The sequence below is a fragment of the Bubalus bubalis genome, chromosome 6, assembly GCF_019923935.1.
Source record: "Bubalus bubalis isolate 160015118507 breed Murrah chromosome 6, NDDB_SH_1, whole genome shotgun sequence".
In the NCBI taxonomy this organism is placed as follows: domain Eukaryota; kingdom Metazoa; phylum Chordata; class Mammalia; order Artiodactyla; family Bovidae; genus Bubalus; species Bubalus bubalis.
In genome coordinates this window covers 113,051,633-113,073,500 of record NC_059162.1, presented here as the reverse complement: position 1 = coordinate 113,073,500, position 21,868 = coordinate 113,051,633, and the positions used below count along the sequence as shown (strand labels likewise).

The 21,868-nt window shown below is 44.0% G+C and overlaps 2 protein-coding genes across 6 annotated transcripts in view; one reads left to right on the top strand and one right to left on the bottom strand.

Moving 5' to 3' along the window:
- The window catches only part of LOC102392295 (UDP-glucuronosyltransferase 1-6), a 143,562-nt gene continuing 121,694 nt past the window's right edge, over window positions 1-21,868 (bottom strand). For 4 of the 5 annotated variants that reach the window (XM_044945320.1, XM_025289188.2, XM_025289186.2 and 1 more), the window contains exons 2-5: window positions 4,394-4,525; window positions 3,619-3,706; window positions 3,110-3,329; window positions 1-935 (exon numbers count right to left, since the gene is read on the bottom strand). In XM_044945320.1, coding sequence (XP_044801255.1) covers window positions 653-935; window positions 3,110-3,329; window positions 3,619-3,706; window positions 4,394-4,525 — 723 coding nt within the window. In that variant the 3' untranslated portion in view covers window positions 1-652. Of the gene's footprint in view, window positions 936-3,109; window positions 3,330-3,618; window positions 3,707-4,393; window positions 4,526-12,507; window positions 13,437-21,868 lie in introns of those variants that run through there. The other variant, XM_006053733.4, reaches the window with a different exon arrangement.
- DNAJB3 (DnaJ heat shock protein family (Hsp40) member B3) lies at window positions 17,168-18,555 on the top strand. The gene has a single exon (XM_006053731.4). The coding sequence runs from the start codon at window positions 17,566-17,568 to the stop codon at window positions 18,298-18,300; it is 735 nt and encodes a 244-aa protein (XP_006053793.1). The 5' UTR covers window positions 17,168-17,565; the 3' UTR covers window positions 18,301-18,555.

Here is a 21,868-nt window from a genome sequence, read left to right as displayed (position 1 = left end):
TATAATTAACGTAAATTTATTAATGTATTTTTAGTTATCACATCAGAAAAAAATATACCTTCCAGTCACTATAATTTAGGCATCTGTCAAATTCAGATCTGTTTGGGACAAGCAATGATTATCTACTCAGGCACATCACCCACCAATTTTATACATCATTCTTCCCCCACTAAAGTCAGAAATCATACACTGTCTCAGAAGAGCTCTATACCATTCATTCACATCACATTAAGGACAAGAAAGAGATATCTCCTTCTTTAGATGCCCAGTGGTATCTGCGAAACATGAGCATAATTGAGAACCAGCCGTAACTGGTGATGGAATGTATCTACCGATGCTGGACACATTCCTGGGGGAGGGGGAGGAGACACGCTTCCCAGACAGGTCCCATTTCTGGGCAGGAACAGTATTGTAGGTTGAAGGAAGGACCTACCGTTTCTCTTAAGTCAATTGAAAGATGACAAGTGAAGTCCAGATTAAAGTACTGGAGGGAGCACCAAAGAGACTCAAATATCTCTACCTGTGTGTGTGACTAGGGATTGGGTCATTTTTATTTTTCAAAACACACTCTGGGGCGTCATTTTCTGGTAAAGTAGTTCCTGAGTAAGCATAACATGAATTTAACCTTTCTCTAAAGTTTCCAACCCCGTTCTCAGTGTGTCTTGGATTTATGAGATTTCTTCCCAAAGCATTTCCGGAAGGCGAAGGCACAGGCCTTAAAGGTGACGAAGATGACTGTCAGCGTGACCGCCAGGAGGAAGCCAATCACATCCAGAGAGTGGTACTGGTACCAGGTGAGGTCATGGGCTGCAGGGCGCAGGTGGGATGCCCCCTTGTGCCTCATCACAAACTCCACCCAGAATACAGCCAGGTCCAGAGGCTCTATGGGGCGGTCCTTGTGAAGTCTGGAGAGGCGCATGATGTTTTCCTTATAGCTGAACACAAAGACAGTTCTGTGAATGCCTGGAACACCAGCAGTAGTGAACCATCCTCCCTCTACCCTTGCTTCCAGATTTGCCAAATGTGGTAGAGTTTCTATTGTAATCAGAAACACACACACACACTCACACACTAAATATTCTTTATCTCTTAAAACTGGAAGCCAAAATTTTAAGTTATTTGAAACTTGCTTCCTACTCTTCTTCTTCTCTTTTTAGTGATATCCTTATAGGAAATTAGTCATACTTTCTGGTAACAAGATAAAGAAATAAAGGAACAGGTCATCTCAGAAATTATTAATGATTTCCCATTCAATGAGATTGCAAATAATCACTTCTAGCCAATGTAAAAGACAGTTTAAAGTGCCGTATCCAAGACAGTGATATACTTTCAACTACTGAGGCATTAGACCATCCAAGTGCTAAATTTTGCATGAGGGAGTGTCTATGCAGCCTGTTAAGGAAAAAATGGGTTCCTGTTTATTTTGGACTGTGTGAACAGCTGAGTCAATATCCAAATCCAAAATGGGTTGGATACTTCATCTCTTAGTATGGATGCACTAGAAGAAGAAAGAGAAGGAAGAGAAGGGGAAGGAGGAGGTGGCAAGGGGAAGAAAAGAAGGGAGAGACGGAAAAGCAAGACACTTATTCAGGAGTGATTATGGTCATATCTGACCTTAAACATGTCCATCATTTCATATGGGTACATTATTATAATGTACTACTAATATTTGGCCATAAATTCTGTTAAACACCTTCTTTTTATATAAATTGTCTCATACAAAATAGATTTTCTTGGACTTTCACTCATTAATTTATTAAGCACCTGTTATGGCCTGGTTTTATAACCCAATGTTGGAAATTTTTTCACTTCTCTTTATCTTCTCTTTATCTTTTTATCTTTCCACTTCTCTAAACTGGGTGCAGTCCCAGTTTAGAGTTTTGGAAACAAGGAGATTCACATGTGATGGGTTAGAAAGGAATAAAATTAGTAACTTGAAATGACTGATTAGTTTTTTTTTTTTTTAGATAGTAATGTACTAGAGAACTTCTACCAAGTCACTTTTAGATTACAAGTAGTTGTCCATACCACTGAACAAAAGGTCAAAGTTACGTTACTAATACAAACCTCCAGAATGAGCTACTAGCATATGGAAAGAAATCAGGCTTTAACTGTAGTGATGCATGAGCAGCATGACCCAATGCTGACAAGCTGGGCTGCCAGAAGCCAATTGAAATGATGGATAAGAACCACATCAACTGCTCTGCCCAAACACTGTGGGCACTTTACCCTGGGGTTATGTAGACAATTCTTTTCTAATCAGAAGCATCACACGCATGCGAGCACCACCATTTCTTGCCCGTTTTCCCTTGTCTAGGCTGGTTGTTCCCCTGTGTAGTGTCTCTTCCTATGTGAACACATTCCAGTCTTTTTACATCTGTCTTCCTGACTGATGGCTCCTTTAAAACGAAGAAACTATGGGTAAAGGTTCCTGATACTCTCGTAGATACATACACATACACACACACGCACGCATGTGCACATACATAGCTGACTGTTGGATGAAGTCCACGCCTGTCCATAGCTTCTTCCTAGAAGGTTCTGATCAGCCTATTACTTGTAGCAATTGACAGCAATACAATAAAGTTCACGCAGAGATAATTTGATCTAATGGCTTTTGCCTGTTGATTTGCTTTCAGAGCCACATTTGAACAACCTTGACTTTACTTTTATCATGAGCCTTTGTTATAGCATATCACACACACACACACACACATTTTTAAACCCCCATGGACTAAATTTCTCACAGGTTTCAGTGCTGGGAAAAACCATACCTTAAGTAACTGATTTGTTTTTATCTTGGACACTATGCTTCTTCTAATGGAATATTTCTTTCTTTGCAGGAACTTAGAGATCAGACATTTATTATATTGACATTTTTTAAATAAATTGAAATTTTAAGTACACCAGGGGAAACAATATTTAAAATCATTTTTATGATAAATTCTATAGAAATTAAAGCACGTTTGTGTAAAATGAGTGGTAATAACCCCAAGTCATCTTACTTATAAACTAGATGTTGGTGTATTTGTTTTTGCATCTGAACGGTTATTGTGAGGTGATGGCCAAAATACAAGTAGCAAGTATTCCTGGGTAGTTTTTCTCTTACCTCTTTTCATTGATGACAGCTTTCAAGGCATTTTCTAAATCTTCCGAACTCATTTCCAGGACATTCAAAGTCACTCCAGCTCCCCGGGTCTCCATGCGCTTTGCATTGTCCATCTGATCACCAAACAAGGGCATCATCACCATGGGAATGCCATTGCATATTCCTTCATAAATGCCATGGGAGCCGGAATGTGTGATAAAGGCCCGAGTCTTTGGGTGACCTGAGGAGAAAAGCAGGGGGTGATGCCACGAGTCAAGCCACCGAGTTTCACCATCTGACATCGTCTGGGTTCTCCAAGCATGCTCAGGGCCCAGTGCCATCCACACATGGCCCTTGCAGAAATGTGCAGAAGCGCATGTGGGTTGAGGTATCCTACCAAGTAAAAGGCAATGTGGGATATGTTGACAATAATCCTTTCCAGCTAAATAATCCTTTAGAATAGCCCTGCCTGAGCCACTTTCTTAATTTAACCTTGGTTAGACCCTACATGCTAAATCCTCCCCACGTACCAAGCAGATCGTTCTGGGGCAGCCACTTGACGAGCTTGGTATTCTTCGCAAGGTTCGGTGGTGGAGTCCCAGTGTACCGCCACAGGACCTTGCAGAAGAAAAAAAAAAAACCCGAGTTTAAGAACGTACACATACAATTTTTAAAATGAGACAAGACGTCAGCTATAGTAGCTAGAAATTGGAGTCTCTGAATGAATATAACTTTGGAAAAGGTAGGAGGGATGATGATTAAGAAGGCTTTTGGGGACAGGTAACATTCTGTGTCTTGTTCCAGAGGCTTGATTCCATGGGTGTGTTCACTTTGTGAATCTGTGAAAATTCAGCAAGTTGTATATCTATGATTTTTGCACTTTTCTGAACTTCAAGGGAAATTACTTAATAAAATGAGTGGGCATGGAACTATAAAAGCAGAAATACAAGAAATGAATCCAGTGTCCTAACCAACTGCTTTCTGGAGAAATATTCTCATGCAATATGAAGAAACACTATCCTGCTCAATTTATTTTAAAAAATAAATTCTCTTTAATACACTTTTGAGTCAGTTAAGTGAGAAAGAGTCCTCCTCGTGCAGTGGATCATGGTTTAACAGCGTAGTTGAGAATGAAATAGCAAAAAAAAAAAAAAAAAAAAACCTTTGGATTACTAGTAATAATTGGGAAGTGGCAGGGAAATCCAAATTTAAAGCCCAACTCATAAATTAATTTAGTTATTGCAAGTCTGGGATTAGAACTCTTGTGAAGATAGATATTTAAAAAATCGTATAGAATCTTCTTACTGTTTGAGGTATTTTGCCCAAAGCATCAGCAATTTCCATAGCTTTCTGCTCCGGAATCTCCGAGACCATTGAGCCCAAAGAGAAAACCACAATTCCATGTTCTCCAGAAGCATTTACATAGGCTTCAAATTCCTAGAAGCAGAAGAGAAATTTCCAGTTAATTTTTTCTCATATTTTTTGATGACTATATGCATTCAGCTCTGAATAAGGTATCTTCTTCATAAGAAAGTGATTACAGGAGTGTGTATTTGTGTGTGTGTGTGTGTGTGATAGAGACACAAAGTATTAATGTGTGTTGTAACACCCTCCCTCCCCAAGTCCTTTCCATCCCAAAGAAGGAAGGTTTCCTGCTTACTGAGTTATCACCCGGGTTCTCCTCTGAAATGTAGATTCCAAGTCATGTGTCAAGTTTCTGAGAGAAAAGTGATCAGAAGAAAAGCCAGATCCTTTTCCCCAGGGCTTCATGCAGCTGGGAAAGTTTGGAAGAAAGCAGGCTTTGGGGAGGAGGGCTGAACGAGTGAGCTGAAGGCAATAGTAAGAAGGGAGGAAAGGGGAAGGAGCCTCCTGGAGAGAGGAGTGAGGTTTCAGCAGATTCCGTGAAAGGAAACATGGGAGGAGAGAAACACTGTCCAAATAGAATTTCAGCAAACTCTCTCCAGCACTTCCTCTCTAAGAAAATCTACGTAAAGACCCGTATTACTTTTCAAGACTTCTAGAATATTCTTTTTATGCTGAAAGAATGAATGGAGTCAAAGCACAAAGCTACAGAGGGCATTAAGAATTAGACTCATGATTAAGGAAAAACCTCAAAGAGCAAAAAATCCTTCCACAACAAAAATCCTTCTGGCTTCCCTGCAGCCTGTGGCAGTCAATACACTTGAACGAGTAAAGCTCATATCCATGTCAACTCCATGCTGAAATGTAACCAGTCAACCGTGCATTTTCCCAACCTTTTCCTGGATAAGAGTTTCTAAGGTGTTTAAGTCAACGTGCCTGCTTTAGCATAAAGAATATACAGAAACGTATTTGAATCTTTCTCTGCTGATTCTGTACGTACTGTAAAATGTAAACTGTTCCTCCCTAGGTATGAAAAACACAAAATAAGGGACAGAAACCCTTGCCAAGTGTGTCCCAGCGACCTGAGCCCCTTCTGTGGGGTTCAGAGAAGGTGAAGGGCATGTGAGTAAACCTTGACCACCAAAGTCTCTTGGTAGGAAGGAGAAAGAGGCACAGTTTTCACCCACGCAGCATATGACCCTCACCCAGAGCCCACTTCCTATTCTTAGTTCACTATGTCCCTCACGGTCATCCAAGGAAGCCTGTATGTGCAAGGCTGCTCCATTGTCTCAGGAAGCATCCAGCAAAGATCACCAGCAGGCAGACAGCCTTGGCTACTTAAGGACAAAGTTCAAGACAAGGCAACGAGACTTTCAGAAGAAACTTCAGGGCCAGATGACCCAAGGAATAAGGAATGGAGAACAGAGAGAGGGTGGCATGCCGACCCCTGTGTGGATTACACCAGCTTGTTCTCCTCTGCATGTGAGACAGGATCATCCGAAAACTAGGACCTGAGTGCATTCAAAGTCCTTCCCTTTACTAACAGCATCCTATTGTCACTATGATGACTTTTTAAGTCAAGGAGTAATTGGGAGGGGGGGGGGGGCATGCCATGTAGCTTGTGGGTTCCCTGACCAAGGACTGAACCCATCAAGTGAGTTTTGGTGTATTTGAGCTATCAACTATGATTGATTTGCCAGTTAACAATGAATCTTACAACTACTAGAACCCGAGTAATCTGTGGTTCCTTGAATGAAGCAGAAAGATGGATATTAGAAAATGTCTGTGTGTGTAGGGTGAGAATCAGACATGGCAGGGATCCCAGCTAGTAAGTACAGGTTAGTTTACGACCTGGCAAAGGCCTATCCCTTAAGGAATAAGGGATAGACTTAGAGATCAATGTCAAATGAAAGCTCTGAAAATGATAGGGATAGAATGAAGGGACACAATAGATGATTACATAGTTAATCCCACTAGCAGATTATAAGTAGAAAAACATAGGAGACCCCTGTAAGTTCATGATTACTTGAGAAAGCAGGTTTCCTTAACCACAAAACCAAGCAGGCTTGCGTAACAACAAAACCAGGCAGCAAAAGCATGGTGCATGTCCCAAAACACTAAAACAATGGTAGCGTGAGACCAACATCCTGCCCAGTGAGTTCAGTAAGTTAATGATTCCTAGGACTTGCTGTCTGCACACATAACCGCGACCCTAGCTTGACCATATAGGGACAAGAAAAAGCTCCTGGAGGAGGAGCCGATGATGGAAGCATGACATCTACTCAAGAAAGACAAAGGTCTTCTCTCCCTCCCTGCTTTTCCTTTGATCATAAAGCTGTAGCACACCAAGTTCTCAGGTGTGGCATTTCTCACCCACCCTCTTGTAAGCCTCAAGTGTGTGTGCTTAGTCACTTCAGTCATGTCCAACTCTGTGCGGCCCTATGGACTGTAGCCTGCCAGGCTCCTCTGTCCATGGGATTCTCCAGGCAAGAATACTGGAGTGGGTTGCCATACCCTCCTCCAAGGGATCTTCCTAACCCAGGGATCAAACCTGCAGTGTCTCCTCCATCTTCTGCATTGCAGGTATATTTTTCTTTACCACTGAGCCACCCAGGAAGCCCCAGGTAAGCCTCATAAGCATCCTACCCTAATAAATCACTTCTTATCTATCACTCTGCCTCTCACTGGATTCTTCTCTATAATAATACATAAAGAACTATGGTACCAGAACTCTTTGGAGTCCTCCTGAAATGATGCCAAACTTTTCAGCAAAATGCAACAGGAATAATGCAATCAGAAGAACAGCAGCATTAGTCACAGTGTTGAAACTAGAACCTGGAGATGAATGGTGGGTGTATCTCAGGAAGAAAGGAAGGAAACCCCTAGATTCAGCCTTGGGCAATAATCTTAGCATGGCATGATCTGTTTCCAAACTTCAGAGCCAACTCCAGGGTGCTCCAGGCTTCAAGACACACACACACTACCCGTGCATGCACACACACGCAGTGGTAATCTACTTGAAGGAAACAGCAAGGCACAAGTAGGGCAATTTTCCCTGAACGGTTGGTCATTAATGATCTAATTCACTCCCTGAGAGTCTCCAGATGGTTTTATATGTCTCCAAAGAATGCCACGGAGAAGGTGATAGCACCTGACTCCAGTACTCTTGCCTGGCAAATCCCATGGACGGAGGAACCTGGTGGGCTGCAGTCCATGGGGTTGTGAAGAGTCGGACACGACTGAGCGACTTCCCTTTCACTTTTCACTTTCATGCATTGGAGAAGGAAATGGCAACCCACTCCAGTGTTCTTGCCTGGAGAATCCCAGGGATGGGGGAGCCTGGTGGGCTGCCGTCTGTGGGGTCACACAGAGTCAGACATGACTGAAGCGACTTAGCAGCAGCAGCAAAGAAAGCCACGGCCATTAGTGAGACTGTGTGAACTGAGGGGTTTCTTGGGACTCTGTGTTAAAACCAGAATGTGTATCCGCACTAAGTCATTTCAATTGTGTCTGACTCTTTGCAACCCCATGGACTGTAGCCCCCCAGGCTGCCCTGTCCATGGGATTCTCCAGGGAAGAATACTAGAGTGGGTTGCCATGCCCTCCTCCTAGGGATCTTCCAACCCAGGGATTGAACCTGTATCTCTCAAATCTCCTGCATTAGTGGGTGGATTCTTTACCACTAGCGCCACCTGGAAAACCCTAAAATCAGAACAGTCCTGAACAAATCACAATGCTGTCTACCCTGGCTGTGACCTAGGAGACTTCAGACAGGGCCCAGCACACCTGATTTTCAGAGACGGCTGCCAACCGTGATTCTGAACATGGCCATAAAGCCCAAACACTGGCCAGCCCTACTCCCAGGCCAGCCCACTGTCTAGTCTGCCCCCACCAGCCTCAGGCCCTCTTTGAGGTCCCTGGCTCCTGGCAGCTGTCTTGGCATTTCCTATCAGGCTTATTCGAAAGATCAGGGAGGCAATATCATCCTCCGTACCCCCACGCTGAATTTGCTCCATTTTCTAGACCTCCTCTCCTTCACAAAACCCACTCTTATGGCTTTAGCCTTGTCTAGAAAGGACCAAGTCTAATGTCCCCACTGCACCCACTCAGTTTTGGGCAGGATGTGATTAGCATAAAAGGAACATACAGAGCCATAAACACTGAAAGTGAAATAGTAGCACTTGGCTGGAGTCTAAACGGCATGAAAGTTCATCTACAAATTACAGAAAGACAAACTGCAGAGGCTATGTTATTGAGGCCAGTGTTGATTCTGGGCCAGTACAGGATTCCATAATGCTGAGGTCCACCCCCAACTTGGCAAAACTTCCCCTAAACCTTGTCCTGGCTTCCCTGGTGGCTCAGAGTAAAGAATCGGCTTGCCAATGCAGGAGATGCAGGTTCGATCCTTGGGTCAGGAAGATCCCTTGGAGAAGGAAATGGCAACCCACTCCAGTATTCTTGCCAGGGAAATCCCATGGACAGAGGAGTCTGATGGGCTGCAGTCCATGGGGTTGCAAAGTCAGACACGACTTAGCGACTAAACAACAGCAACAACAGCAAAACCTTGCCCTGACTCTACACTCTCTGGAATGGCCAAAGTGTGAAGCAACATGTTGACAGTAAGAAACCTTAATCCCCTGCCTTTTGTCCCATTCCAGAAAAAATGAGGTCCCCTCAAAGGGAAAATACATGCCTACGTGTCCAGGAGGTTTTTCCCCCCTAAAATAAACCATTTATTGAAAAAGAACTTTTTTCTTAAATTTCATTAATCAGCTTTTTGCATAACAAATGTGTGGCTTGCCAACAACAAAAGGTAAGACTGCACAGGTGACGAACGCCCCACCTCCTCCTGCTCCTGTCCACGCACCATGACCAGGGCCCTGAGAGCTGGTGTCCAGAGGTAAAGAAGCTGGGTGCCAAGTGCCATTGCTATGGGACACGGACCCCTGCCTCCGTCATTGCCGTGTCTCGGGTGACTGAGAACCATGGCATTTCGTGTAGTATTGTTGACCTTTCTAGGTTCAAAAGCAGTTGTAGTGTTATCAGGCATCCTGGGCCTTGTTAATCTCCTGTTTGTCAAGTGTACTGACTTCGAAACCCAGGAGGCTTTTACTAGAAGTCCTGACTTTGGCTGTGAGTTTAGTATTTTGAGTTCTAGGCTTTTATTAGATTTTTCCTTCCCAAATGCCTTTCATTTTGCAAGGAGACTCATGAAACAGTATGTTGGAAATGTGTTGCTGTCTCATTGTATATTTAGAGCCACTTAGGAACACTGCGAGCTTCCTTGTCACCACTCTTTCTTCTCTTCATCATCTTCAAGTCTGTTCTTACTGATCCTCTGTTTGATTGTTTTCCTTACAACCATCGTGGATGTGTGGACACCATCTCTGGATCTCTGTGTATTCTGAGATGTTCTCAGCCTGAGAGGGGACTGACATCTTGGAATTCTTGAGTGTCATGCCTTTGCTCTCAGCATTGTTCTACCATCTTTATTCTTTGATGGCATCCCAAAGGTATGCCCAACACCAAACTGTGCTTTCTCTAGGGACTCTCATTAACAAAGATTTCATCTTTATACTTGAAAAGTTCAGGACTTTTACCAAGAGCATTGGGAATAGTATGATCCCCAGTAGAGGGAAGGAAGTGCAGAGCAGCACTCTCTAACTAACCAAGGGGAAAAAAGATAACAGCAATGTGACAGACCAGCATAAATCAAGAAAAAGGGAGATGACAAAGCAAAGTAAAAATAAACTGCAAGAGTTATAATCATATCTGTTGATTGTTAAGTGCAAACAGGTGAAATTCAACTGTTAAAGGAATCTGCCTGACTAGGTTAACAATATTGGCTCTGTAGAGCTTTGGGGTTTATTTTGTTGTGTTTATCTTTTGCAGCACAGTATGTGGGGTCTTAGTTCCCTGACCAAGAATCAAACCCATGCCCCCTTCATTGGTAGCACAGAATCTTAACCACTGGACTGCCAGGGAAGTCCATGCTTCATGTTGTTTAAAGAGAAGGAAGAAGGTTGAAGACCTGGAGTACTAAGGAGGTACTAGAGAAATGTAAACAAAAACAGGGCAGAAATGGTGATATTAGTATCTAAAAATGGAATTTCAAATTAAAAGCATTTCAGTAAGACAATGAGAACTGCTATCAGGCACAATTTACAGAAATATTCTCACATCTAAGCTCACTTGCAAAAAACAAGGCAGCAACCAACACACACTCAATACAATTTACCACTTAAGGGGAAAATACGTCAATAAATGATATAAAGATGTGATGTCAAGAAAGACCTTTGATAAAGTTCTGCAGTCTCTCCCATGAAACATCCTAAATAAAGAAGAAAATCACTTAAATAAATAAAAGCTATTTTCCAAAAGCAACAGCAAACGTGCAAAAATATCTTGCTCGGACCTGCTGGCTAACTTTCTTTCCTTTGATCTGAGATATGACCGTTGGTTTGATGACATTTCACCCCTTTCTTTTTCTCTGTCTGAAAAAGAACCATTAATGGATTTCTACACTCCTAGATTTTCTCATCTTGCTTTCAGAAAATCCACAGCATGCCTTCTTTCTTCACCAGACCACCCCACTAGACACAAATGTGTCCAGCAGACCGTGGGGGTCTCAGAATCTTATTGCCAGGGGGTCTTTGAGGGCTTACGAGATCTCTCCCCACATTACAGGGGTGGAATCAGAGCCCCATTCAGGAGCCCCTGTTTTGCAGCAGTGGGATGGAGGTGTCCAGGTAGCACCCGACTCCTCACCTGGTGTGGCTCCTGCTGCCAGAAGGTTCAGCTGGCTATGACAATTATATAATCATTGAAAACACGAGGGCTCTGCTGTGCTGGCTCAGCGATAAAGACCCTGCCTGCTGGTGCAGGAGACTCGGGCTCAGTCCCTCATCTGGCCGAGCAGCAACTAAGCCCGCGTGCCACAAGTACTGAGCCTGTGCTCTAGAGCCCAGGAGTTACAACTACTGAAGCCAGGCCTCCCTAGAGCCCGTGCTTCTCAACAAGAGAAGCCACCGTCATGAGAAGCCTGTGCACCGCAATGAAGAGTAAGCCCCTCTCGCCGCAACCAGAGAAAAGCCTGGGCAGCAACAAAGACCCAAAGTCAAAAATTATTATTTTTTAAATATTATAAAATATGAATGTCAGAAGCTCACTGGAAATAAGATTCATCACTCTATGAGGGTGATAGTAGCCCCTCGTAGGAGCCAGACTCAGCCTCTGGAAAGTACTTGGGCTACCAGCAGATTCCAAACCAATACTTGAATAAATGAAGGAATGCCCACTGAACTGTCACCTACTTGAAGGATCCTTCCCAAATCCCCATTAGAAGGAACCTCTCCTGCTATTCTCTATCCCCTCTGTCGAGACTTGGAAGAGAATGTGAATGCTACTTTTGTTTTTTTTCTGCAAACTTCCAGTTGCAGAGGTGGAAAACATTAATATATAAGCATTTAAGAGAGTGAGATGCATGAGCTTTGAATCCAGCATCAGAACCTGGCTGTCTAGTGATTTGCTTTATTATAGGAAACGGAACTGCCGTATTCAGCTTCTTATTATGTAGAAACTGGACTTTTAACCAGGAACATAAAGGCAATTTTCCCTGCCATGCAAGATCTATCTATTGATGCCAAAGATTTATTTCGGCAATCTTGACTTTTGTGAGCCTGACCTGACCACGGGCAAAGTCCATGCTGCACAATTTTGTTCTCTGCGAGGAGCCCTGGACCCAGGGCCCTGTGTTTATGGCATTTAATCCATGTCACATCTAATCAATTACTATCCACTGGAGCGCACAGAATAAAATGGCCAAAGTACACTTTCCTAAAGTCTCCGATAAAAAAAAACAAAAAAAAAAAAAAAAAAAAAAAAAACCTAGAAGAAGATGCCAAAGAGTTATAAATTACAACTCACTCCTAAGAGACTGGTGAAATAGAAATGAATGAGAAGGCATTTGAGGCTGTCTCAGCAGATCCATGACAAGTTCATCCACTCAAAGTTCTTGCTAGCATACAGGTATATAAAGTTCCCACTCAAATACACACCTGAGAGAGTGGCTTTTTGCTAGCGCAGTTGATCCCACCAACAAAAACTATGTTGGGCATGATGGGTCTCGGGAAATTAAACACAAAGTCACTTCTGAGAATCCAGACAGACCCAAAACTCATGAGATCCCGAACAGTGATGTCTTTCTGAAGGATTTCCGAGGCAAGCAGCCCATACGGGGAATAAACCATATCGCACAGCAAACTCTCTGACAAGGTGATGAACATGTTCTTCACCCGCTGCAGGAAGGTCATGTGATCTGAGTTAAAGGACAGATACCTGGGCACATAGGATGGTGGACTGGGGCTCTGGGTACCCTGAAAGTCCAGGCTGCATGGCAGTCCATTCAAGAAGAACACGGCAGGCACAGACAGGTACTGGGCCACGATGGGGCCACAGGGAAGGAAAGGGTCTGTCAACACGGCATCGAAGCTACTTGCAGTCAGGGAGGCCATCAGCTCCTTGTTGCGCAGTAAGTGGGAGCAGGCGGATAAGATCAGAGCCGAGTCCTTTTTTATTTTCTGGTAGGTTTTGATCACGCGCTTCAGGAAAGGCTCATCCTCAAAAACAGTACGCCCGAGGCTGATAAAAATCTCTTCCAAGTCCTCCCTTCGGAATGGCACAGGGTACCTCTTCAAGGTGTAAAATGCTTCCTCTTTAATGTATACGGAGACGTTAGGTGCCAGGACCACTATGTCATGTCCCTTCTGCTGCAGTGGCTGGAGAGGTCCGATCAAACTCAGCCAGTGGCTGCCATCTACGGGGACCACCAGCAGCTTCCCACCCCGGGACACGGAGGGGCAGAGTGCGCACAGCAGCAGGAGCAGGATGACTGGGCATTCCCCCTGGGACCCTGCTGTCATGCTTGCTCTGCTGTTGCTACCGAGACAGCCACCTGCCGGAGGTCTGCCTTCTCTCACTTACATAACACAGGAACCAAACTAAACACCAAGTTAGTGTTTGCTTGTGTCATGTGACCATAGCTGTCAGCTACAGACTCCTGGGTGTTTACTTTTGGAGATAAAGAGGGCAGGACTTTCTAGGTCTCACCATAGGCAACAGTTTAACTGGCTGGAAGCCCCTAAGCATGCGAATTCTTTTTTTATCTTTTCAATTGAACTAGACTCGATTTACCATACTGTGTTAGTTTCAGGTGTAGAAGGAAGTGATTCAGGCATATGCATGCTCACGCTTCTGCACTCTTAAGCTCCCTGCCCTCCCTCCCCTGCCCAGGAGTTCACCAAGATCAAGATTCTAGGTGAGAAGAAAAAAGGTGGCAAGGGTTTGGCTCATAGGTGTGTGCTTATCTGTCATTCTGAAATTCATAGTCCAATTTAAACAATAAGGGCAGTCATTCTTCTAAAGTCTCAATGTCACAAGCGTTCATCTGTAGATTACATAGAGCAAAGGGGCTGTAAAAACACATAGTCACCACGTTAATGATTTTATGACTTTACTGCATCAGGCAGAGCCTCAGAACTTTTTGAGGCCTCTGTGCACTTGAATGGTTTAAGAGTGTGACTCTGTCCAAGACCAGAAATTGTTCTTTACCAAAATGAATAGCAGGCAGTCCACACCCACTCTCAAAAATTATGACCAAGAACCATGACTAAGCAATCCAATAAAACTTCTGCCCTGCAACCTGTGGAGACCTGACACTCAAAATCCACTGTGAATTCCCCCACTCATCAAAGATTTATGGCAAGTGTTGGCCCTCCCAGCATGATGCGAAGAGCCAGGGCCGGAAATCCAAGTTAGATACGGTCTGTGCCTGTCAAGAGGGCTCTGGCAGACAGACAACAAGGCAATTACAGGGCAGGCTGAGATGTGCTGGGGTCGGGGAGCATGGGTGGCCAAGGAAACCGAGCAGGGCAGTGATGTAGTCTTGCTCTGGCGTCTACTGAAGAGTAGGGTGTCTGCAAGACAATTCCTAGACTCCCTGGAAGGTGATTTCTTTTAAAGGTGAAGCCACGCTGAAGTGAAGAAACTCACCCTCCCAACTACTCTTAGCTCTTTTGATGGAATCAAACTGGAGCTGCTTGTTACTAAACTGAAAAGGGCTACATAAACAAGTCTACTCCCTCTGGATAATCTGTGGGGCCCTCCAGGGGAAACCAAGTCACCTTCCTTGACCTTCCATAGCATTTTGCTTTATTCTGCCTTGTCACTGTCGCCATTTACTCAGTCAGTCATGTCCAATTCTTTTGTGACCCCGTGGACTGTAGCCTGCCAGGCTCCTTTGTCCATGAGATTTCCCAGGCAAGAAAACCAGAGTGGGTTGACATTTCTTTCTCTGGGGGAGCTTCCCAACCCAAGGATCAAACCCACGTCTCCTGCATTGACAGGTGGACTTTTTTTTTTTTTAACCATCGAGCCTCCAGGGAAGCCCCCATTCTGCCTTGTATCCTTCAGCAATTTGCCTGAGTTACCTACTAGACTCCCTCTCTGCCTCTATCTCTACCTATCCTCGGCTTTGCAGACAGTAAGACTCAGTAAATGTTTCTGTATGGATGTGATGCCCCTTCTCCCTTTGTTCTAGGCCCTATATTCAACCCAGCAAGTGCCAAATCTGGATCATTCTACCACTGGTTCTCAGACCCAGCTGCCATGGTTTTGTTTCTAGGCCTCAACCTCCAAGGCTCTTAGTCCCTACCTCTCTCTTTTGTTTCCCTGCATTGGCCATCCATCGCACAGTCCCAGCCGCCACCATCCCTGAAACCTTGGTCAGCACATTCCTAGGGTCCAGAATAAATGCAGACTCCTCAGCCTTGCCTTCAGAACTCCCTGGAATGGACTCCATTTCATTCCACTTCTCTAGCCCTTCTGCTTAACTGCTCTCTCTGCCCCTTTCCCTCCTGCCATTCTGAATCACTTAACCTACCCCAAACATACCTTGTACTTTTCCATATTGCTTTGTTCACACTGGACTCTATTACCAATCTCTACTTTCTAATATTGTTTATTGCATGCTTCCCAAGTGCCAAGTTGGCTTGAGTTTCTCAAGGTGATATGGAATCAGCAGTTTGTTCTGGTGAAATGGTGAACCCTTTTGGATCTATTACCTTTTATGATGAAATATTGAGTTCATTGGTTAATCATTTCCTCTTAGAACTAAGTGAACTTTATTGGTGTTGCCTCACCATTTAGAAAGGCAATTAATATAGTGTCATAGAAAGAAAAAGAAGGGAGTGGAAAAGAGTCAGATGTCAAAAAGAAAAGCATGGTGATACAGCAGTTTTAGCAGAAATAATCACGGAATCCCAAGTTTACATGCAGCACTTAAACATGGCCAGCAGTTTTCATCATTTTGATATACTGGGTCAGGAGTTAACAGACTATGGGTCAGAGCACCCTAGGGATCCCCAAAAAATCTTCAGAGAATTTTTCAAAGTTAAAATTGTTTCTAAGATAATGATATTTGACTTTTGAATACACTGGAGTTTCCCAGTGGCTACATGACACGTGATATAGCAATACATTGAATGCAGAAGCAGATATAAAAATCGAGCTCTTCTGTTAATCCAGAGAGATGTTAAAAAAAATAGAAAATAATGGCACTGTTTGTTAATGTTTTGAATAAGTTATTTTCCATAAATATATGATTTATATTAGCATATAATGGGTTTATCATTATTAAATTGACCTTGTTTTAATTTTTGCTGGAGCAAGTACCAATAGATATAACTCACATAAACAAAAGCAAAAGGGTCCTGAAGAAAAAAAGTTGGAGAAATGCTGTCCTAGACAAATGGTAAGAGTGTTTGTTTCTCAGACAAGGATCAGACTAAACTTACTCTGATTACTCTACTCTACCCCCAACTTAGATATATCAATAACCTCAGAAATGCAGATGACACCACCCTTATCTCAGGAAGCAAAAGGACCAAAGAGCCTCTTGATGAAGGTGAGTGAAAGAGGAGAGTGAAAAAGGTAACTTAAAACTCAACAGTCAAAAAACAAAGATCAAGGCAGAGATCCCATCACCTCAAGGCAAATAGATGGGGAAACAATGGAAACAGTGACAGACTTTATTTTCTTGGGCTCCAAAATCACTGCAGATGGTGACTACAACCATGAAATGAAAAGATGCTTGCTCCTTGGAAGAAAAGTTATGACCATCAGAGACAGCATATTAAAAAGCAGAGACATTACTTTGCCAACAAAAGTCCATCTAGTCAAAGCTATGATTTTTCCAGTAGTCATGTATGGATGTGAAAGCTGGACTATAAAGAAAACTGAGCACCGAAGAATTGATGCTTTTGAACTGTGGTGTTGGAGAAGACTCTTGAGAGTCCCTTGGAATGCAAGAAGATCCAAGCAGTCCATCCTAAAGGAAATCAGTCCTTAATATTCATTGGAAGGACTGATGCTGAACAGAAGCTCCAATACTTTGGCCACCTGATGCAAACTTATTGGGAAAGACCCTGATGCTGGGAAAGACAGCAGGCAGAAGAAGGAGAGGATAGAGGATGAGATGGTTGGATGGCAATGGACATGAGTTTGAGCAAACTCTGGGAGATGGTGAAGGACAGGAAAGCCTGGCTGCAGTCCACGGAGTCACAATGAGTTGGACACATCTGAGCGACTGAACGACGGGACAACACCCCCCACCTCCAGCCAAGGGGAAGCCTGATGTCAAGCCTACTTTAAGAAAATGACTTTCTTTCTTGATCCAAGACCTTGATTTCCTGACCAGAGATGGAACCAGTGCTCCCTGCATTGAGAGAACACGGTCATAACCACAGGACCATCAGAGAGATACCTGTAAGAACTATCTGCTAAGGTAGTCAGAGCCACATCTCCCCGTTTGGTGATAACCGCTCAGTGGAGGTCGGGTGGGCGGAGCAAATGAGTGGGCGGGGCCTCTGCGGCTGCGTGAAACCAGTCACAGAGCACCGCGTGAGCAATGCATTCTGGGCTCGCCCAATGAGACGCGGCATCATCACAAGGAGCGCCCAGTCTGGGCAGCCTGGCCTGGTGGGCACTCGGGTCCGCGCCCCGGGGGCTGCCAGCCAGCACCTGTCCTTGGCCCGCGGGGCCGTTCCCGGCCTTCCAATATGGTAGACTACTACGAGGTGCTGGGCGTGCCCCGCCAGGCCTCATCAGAAGCCATCAAGAAGGCGTACCGCAAACTGGCGCTCAAGTGGCACCCGGACAAAAACCCCGAGAACAAGGAGGAGGCGGAGAGGCGATTCAAAAAAGTGGCCCAGGCCTACGAGGTGTTGTCCGACGCCAAGAAAAGAGACGTGTACGACCGCTACGGCGAGGCGGGAGTGGAGGGCGGCGGCGGTGGCCGCGCCGGCGGCGGCAGGCCATTCGAGGACCCCTTCGAGTGCGTCTTCACCTTCCGGGACCCGGCCGACGTCTTCAGAGAGTTTTTCGGCAGCCGGGACCCATTTTCGTTCGACATCTTTGGAGACCCGCTGGAGAACTTTGTGGGGGGTCGGAGGAGATCCCGGGGAAGCCGAAGCAGGGGGTCCGCGTCGCTCTTCTCCGCCTTCAGTGAATTTCCACCATTTGCAAGTGGTTTTTCTCCTTTTGATACAGGGTTTACCTCATTTGGTTCCATTGGGAATGGGGGCCTCTCTTCCGTCTCCATGTCCTGTGGTAGTGGGGGGACGGGCAACTTTAAATCCATGTCGACTTCCACCGAAATCATGAACGGCAAAATGATCACCACCAAGAGAATCGTGGAGAATGGCCAAGAAAGGATAGAAGTGGAAGAAGATGGGGAGCTGAAGTCCCTGATAATAAATGGCAAAGAGCAGTTGTTAAGCACTGACACCAAGTGATCCTGGTCCACGTTGAACTTAGAGCACAACTTGAGGAATAGCAGGGCGTTCTTTGTTTGTTTTTTTTTAAGATTGCAAGCGAGCTCTACTTGCAAAACAACTGTACTCAAGAATTTATGAACAGTTCGTGCCAACGCCTGTTTGTTGCTGCTGTTGGGCCACAGAATAGGACCTCTGTTTTTCTTTAAAACTGCTGTAAATATCTGTATGCACTTTGCTATTTATTAAACATAACCCCAGGGCAGACGCTGCTTATTTCGTGTTACTGAGACAGAATGTTCACCAGGGCACCTTCAACCTGGCCTTTCTACTTTATTTGCAATGTGAACCTAGTGGTTTGCTCTGAAGTTAATGTTGCCAAGATAAATCAGTTTACTTCCATTTTTTAGCACAAAATAGTAAGAGATATGAATATATTAATAATACTTTTGGTTTAAAGACAGCATTTAGTTCCACATATTGCTGGTGACACGGTGAGAGTTAACTGTTTAAATAAAACATTAAGCCTAGGCTTTTTAAAAACAGTTAAGCCTGGTTTCCCTGGTGGCTCAGAGGTAAAGCGTCTGCCTGCAGTCCAGGAGACCCAGGTTTGATCCCTGGGTCGGGAAGATCCCCTGGAGAAGGAAATGGCAACCCACTTCAGTACTCTTGCCTGGAAAATCCCATGGACGGAGAAGCCTGGTGGGCTACAGTCCATGGGGTCCCAAAGAGTCGGACATGACTGAGTGACATCACTTAAGCCTGGTAAAGGTAATGTATTTAGTTTCTCATGCCTGCGCTAACAATTTACAATTTACCACAAATTCAGTGACTTGGAACAATGTGTATTTATTCTCTTAAAGATCTGGAGGTCAGAAATCTGAAGTTGGTTTTATAGGAATGAAGTCACTACTAACAGGGAACACAGATGGGCGGGCTGTAGTCCAAATAGTTGCAGAGTCTAATATAGCTGAGCGACTACACACACACACACACATACACATTCTCTCTCTCCGCACCCGCCTCCAGCTCATTCTCCCTTCAATGCTATGCTAAGTCACTTCAGTCGTGTCCGACTCTGTGCAACCCCATAGACGGCAGCCCACCAGGCTCCCCCGTCCCTGGGATTCTCCAGGCAAGAACACTGGAGTGGGCTGCCATTTCCTTCTCCAATTTCCTTCTCCCTTCAAAGGCTAGGGCGAAACACTTAAGTGAATTCCTCACAGTTACACAATTGATTATGAGCAGCCTCAGGACAGTATTCAGATCGCTTGACTTAAACAATAATGAAAAAAAAAAACAGTGGTGGTAATGACCAAAAACAATGAAAATCTCATTGCTAGCTTTTGATTGGTTCTGCAACTATGATGGCTGGAAATGTAAAAAGCATTTCCGTAAGGCTAAACACAATTTTCCCATTGCCACATGCACAGTGTATCTCATCTCAGGTTGACAAAAGCCAGAAATTTTAGAAAGCTTTGAATAGTGGAAAGTTTGGAATATTGATTGAGTGGTGCAACATACACAGATCTGAGAGGTAGCTTTCTGTTGGCACATTTTCTGCCCTCAAAATCTTTTTGGGCATAGTTGCTTTAGGATATTCCATTACAAAGTGTGCGACCCCCATCCGTTGCTGCTGCTGCTAAGTCGCTTCAGTCGTGTCCGACTCTGTGCGACCCCAAAGACGGCAGCCCACCAGGCTCCCCAATCCCTGGGATTCTCCAGGCAAGAACACTGGAGTGGGTTGCCATTTCTTTCTCCAATGCATGAAAGTGAAAAGTGAAAGGGAAGTCTCTTGGTAGTGTTCAACTCTTGCAGACCCCATGCGTTGCAGCCCACCAGGCTCCTCCGTCCATGGGATTTTCCAGGCAAGAGTACTGGAGTGGGGTGCCATTGCCCCTACCCGTTGGTCATCTCCAAAGAAAGGTTTGCATAAGGCACGAGAGTGAAACGATATCTGAACTGGACAGGCTAAAAATGCAGCTTGTTCTCTCATCTGAAATTATAATCACTCTATTTGTGAGTCTACCACCTAGGGTACAGGTCTTGATTATACTGTATCTTCATCTCTCCTACACATCTCATTGTGGTTCCTTCTTTATATCTTTAATTATAGACTTGTCTTTTCTGCTAGTTTTCAGGCCTTTCACATCAGTATTCTATAAATGGTAATACTGGTGTTCCCTGGTATCTCAGCTGGTAAAAAATCTGCCTGCAGTGCAGTAGACCCCGGTTCCATTCCTGGGTCGGTAGCTCAGCTGGTAAAAAAAAATCCACCTGCAATACAGGAGACCCCAGTTCAATTCCTGGGCCAGGAAGATCCCCTGGAGAAGGGATAGGTTATCCACTCCAGTATTCTTGGGCTTCCCTGATGGCTCAGATGGTAAAGAATCCACTTGCAATGCAGGAGACCTGGGTTTGATCCCTGGGTTCGGAAGATCCCATGGAGGGGGGCATAGCAACCCACTCCAGTATTCTTGCCTGGAGAATCTGCATGGACAGAGGAGACTGGCGGGCTACAGTCCATGGAATCACAAAGAATTGGACACGACTGAGTAACTACAGCATGGGAGGGTGTGAATTTGAGTTCTTCCTTCAACATATTGGCCACTGCCCTCAGTATAAAATTAATGAGATGTTTCACATTAAGTCTTCAAATCATGCTATGTATTTTACACTTACACCTATGTCAGTTTGGACTATCCTCATTTTAAGTGCCCAGTAGTCATATGTAGTTAGTGGCTACTTCATCAGATAATATATGATCAGTGTTTGTAAATGTTCCATTAATCCATCTAAAAATGCATATTTTCAATTTTCTAATTAAAAAGCTCAATACACCTAATTCTGAAAGTGATGTCTTAAAATATTTCCCCATTTAACTGAATTTTGATCAATTTACATTTGAAATATTTAATAGTTTTTACTTTAAACATACAGCTGCTGAATTGGCACGCATAGGTTTGACTGTTTCCTCATAAAGTTTGCCTTTTAAAGATGTTTAATCGTGGTAAAATACCCCAACGTAAGATTTAACATCTTAACCATTTTTTAAGTGTACAGTTTGGTAGTGTTAATTACAGTCATATTGTTGTGCAACCAGTCTCCAGAACTGTTCATCTTGAAAAGCTGAAACTGTATACCCCTTAACATCTCCACAGTTTCCCCCACTTCATAGTCCCTGGCAACCTCCATTTTACTTTCTGTCTCTATGACTTTGACTACTCTAGGTTCCTCATATTAGTGGAGTCATACAGTATGTGTCTTTTTGATACTGACTTATTTCACTCAGCATCATGTCCTCTAGGTTCATTCATGTGGTCATATATGTTGTCAGAATTTCCTTCATTTTTAAGGCTAAATAATATTCTATTGTACAGATAGACCACATTTTGCTTATCTGTTCATCTGCCAATGGACATGGGTTTCACCTTCTGGCTGTTGTGAATAATGCTGCTATGATGGGTATACAAATATCTCTTCGAGATGCTCCTTTCAATTATTTTGGGTATATACCCAGAAGTGGAGTTGCTGGATCATCTGGTAATTCTATTTTTAATTTTTTGAGGAGTTGATATACTGTTTTCCA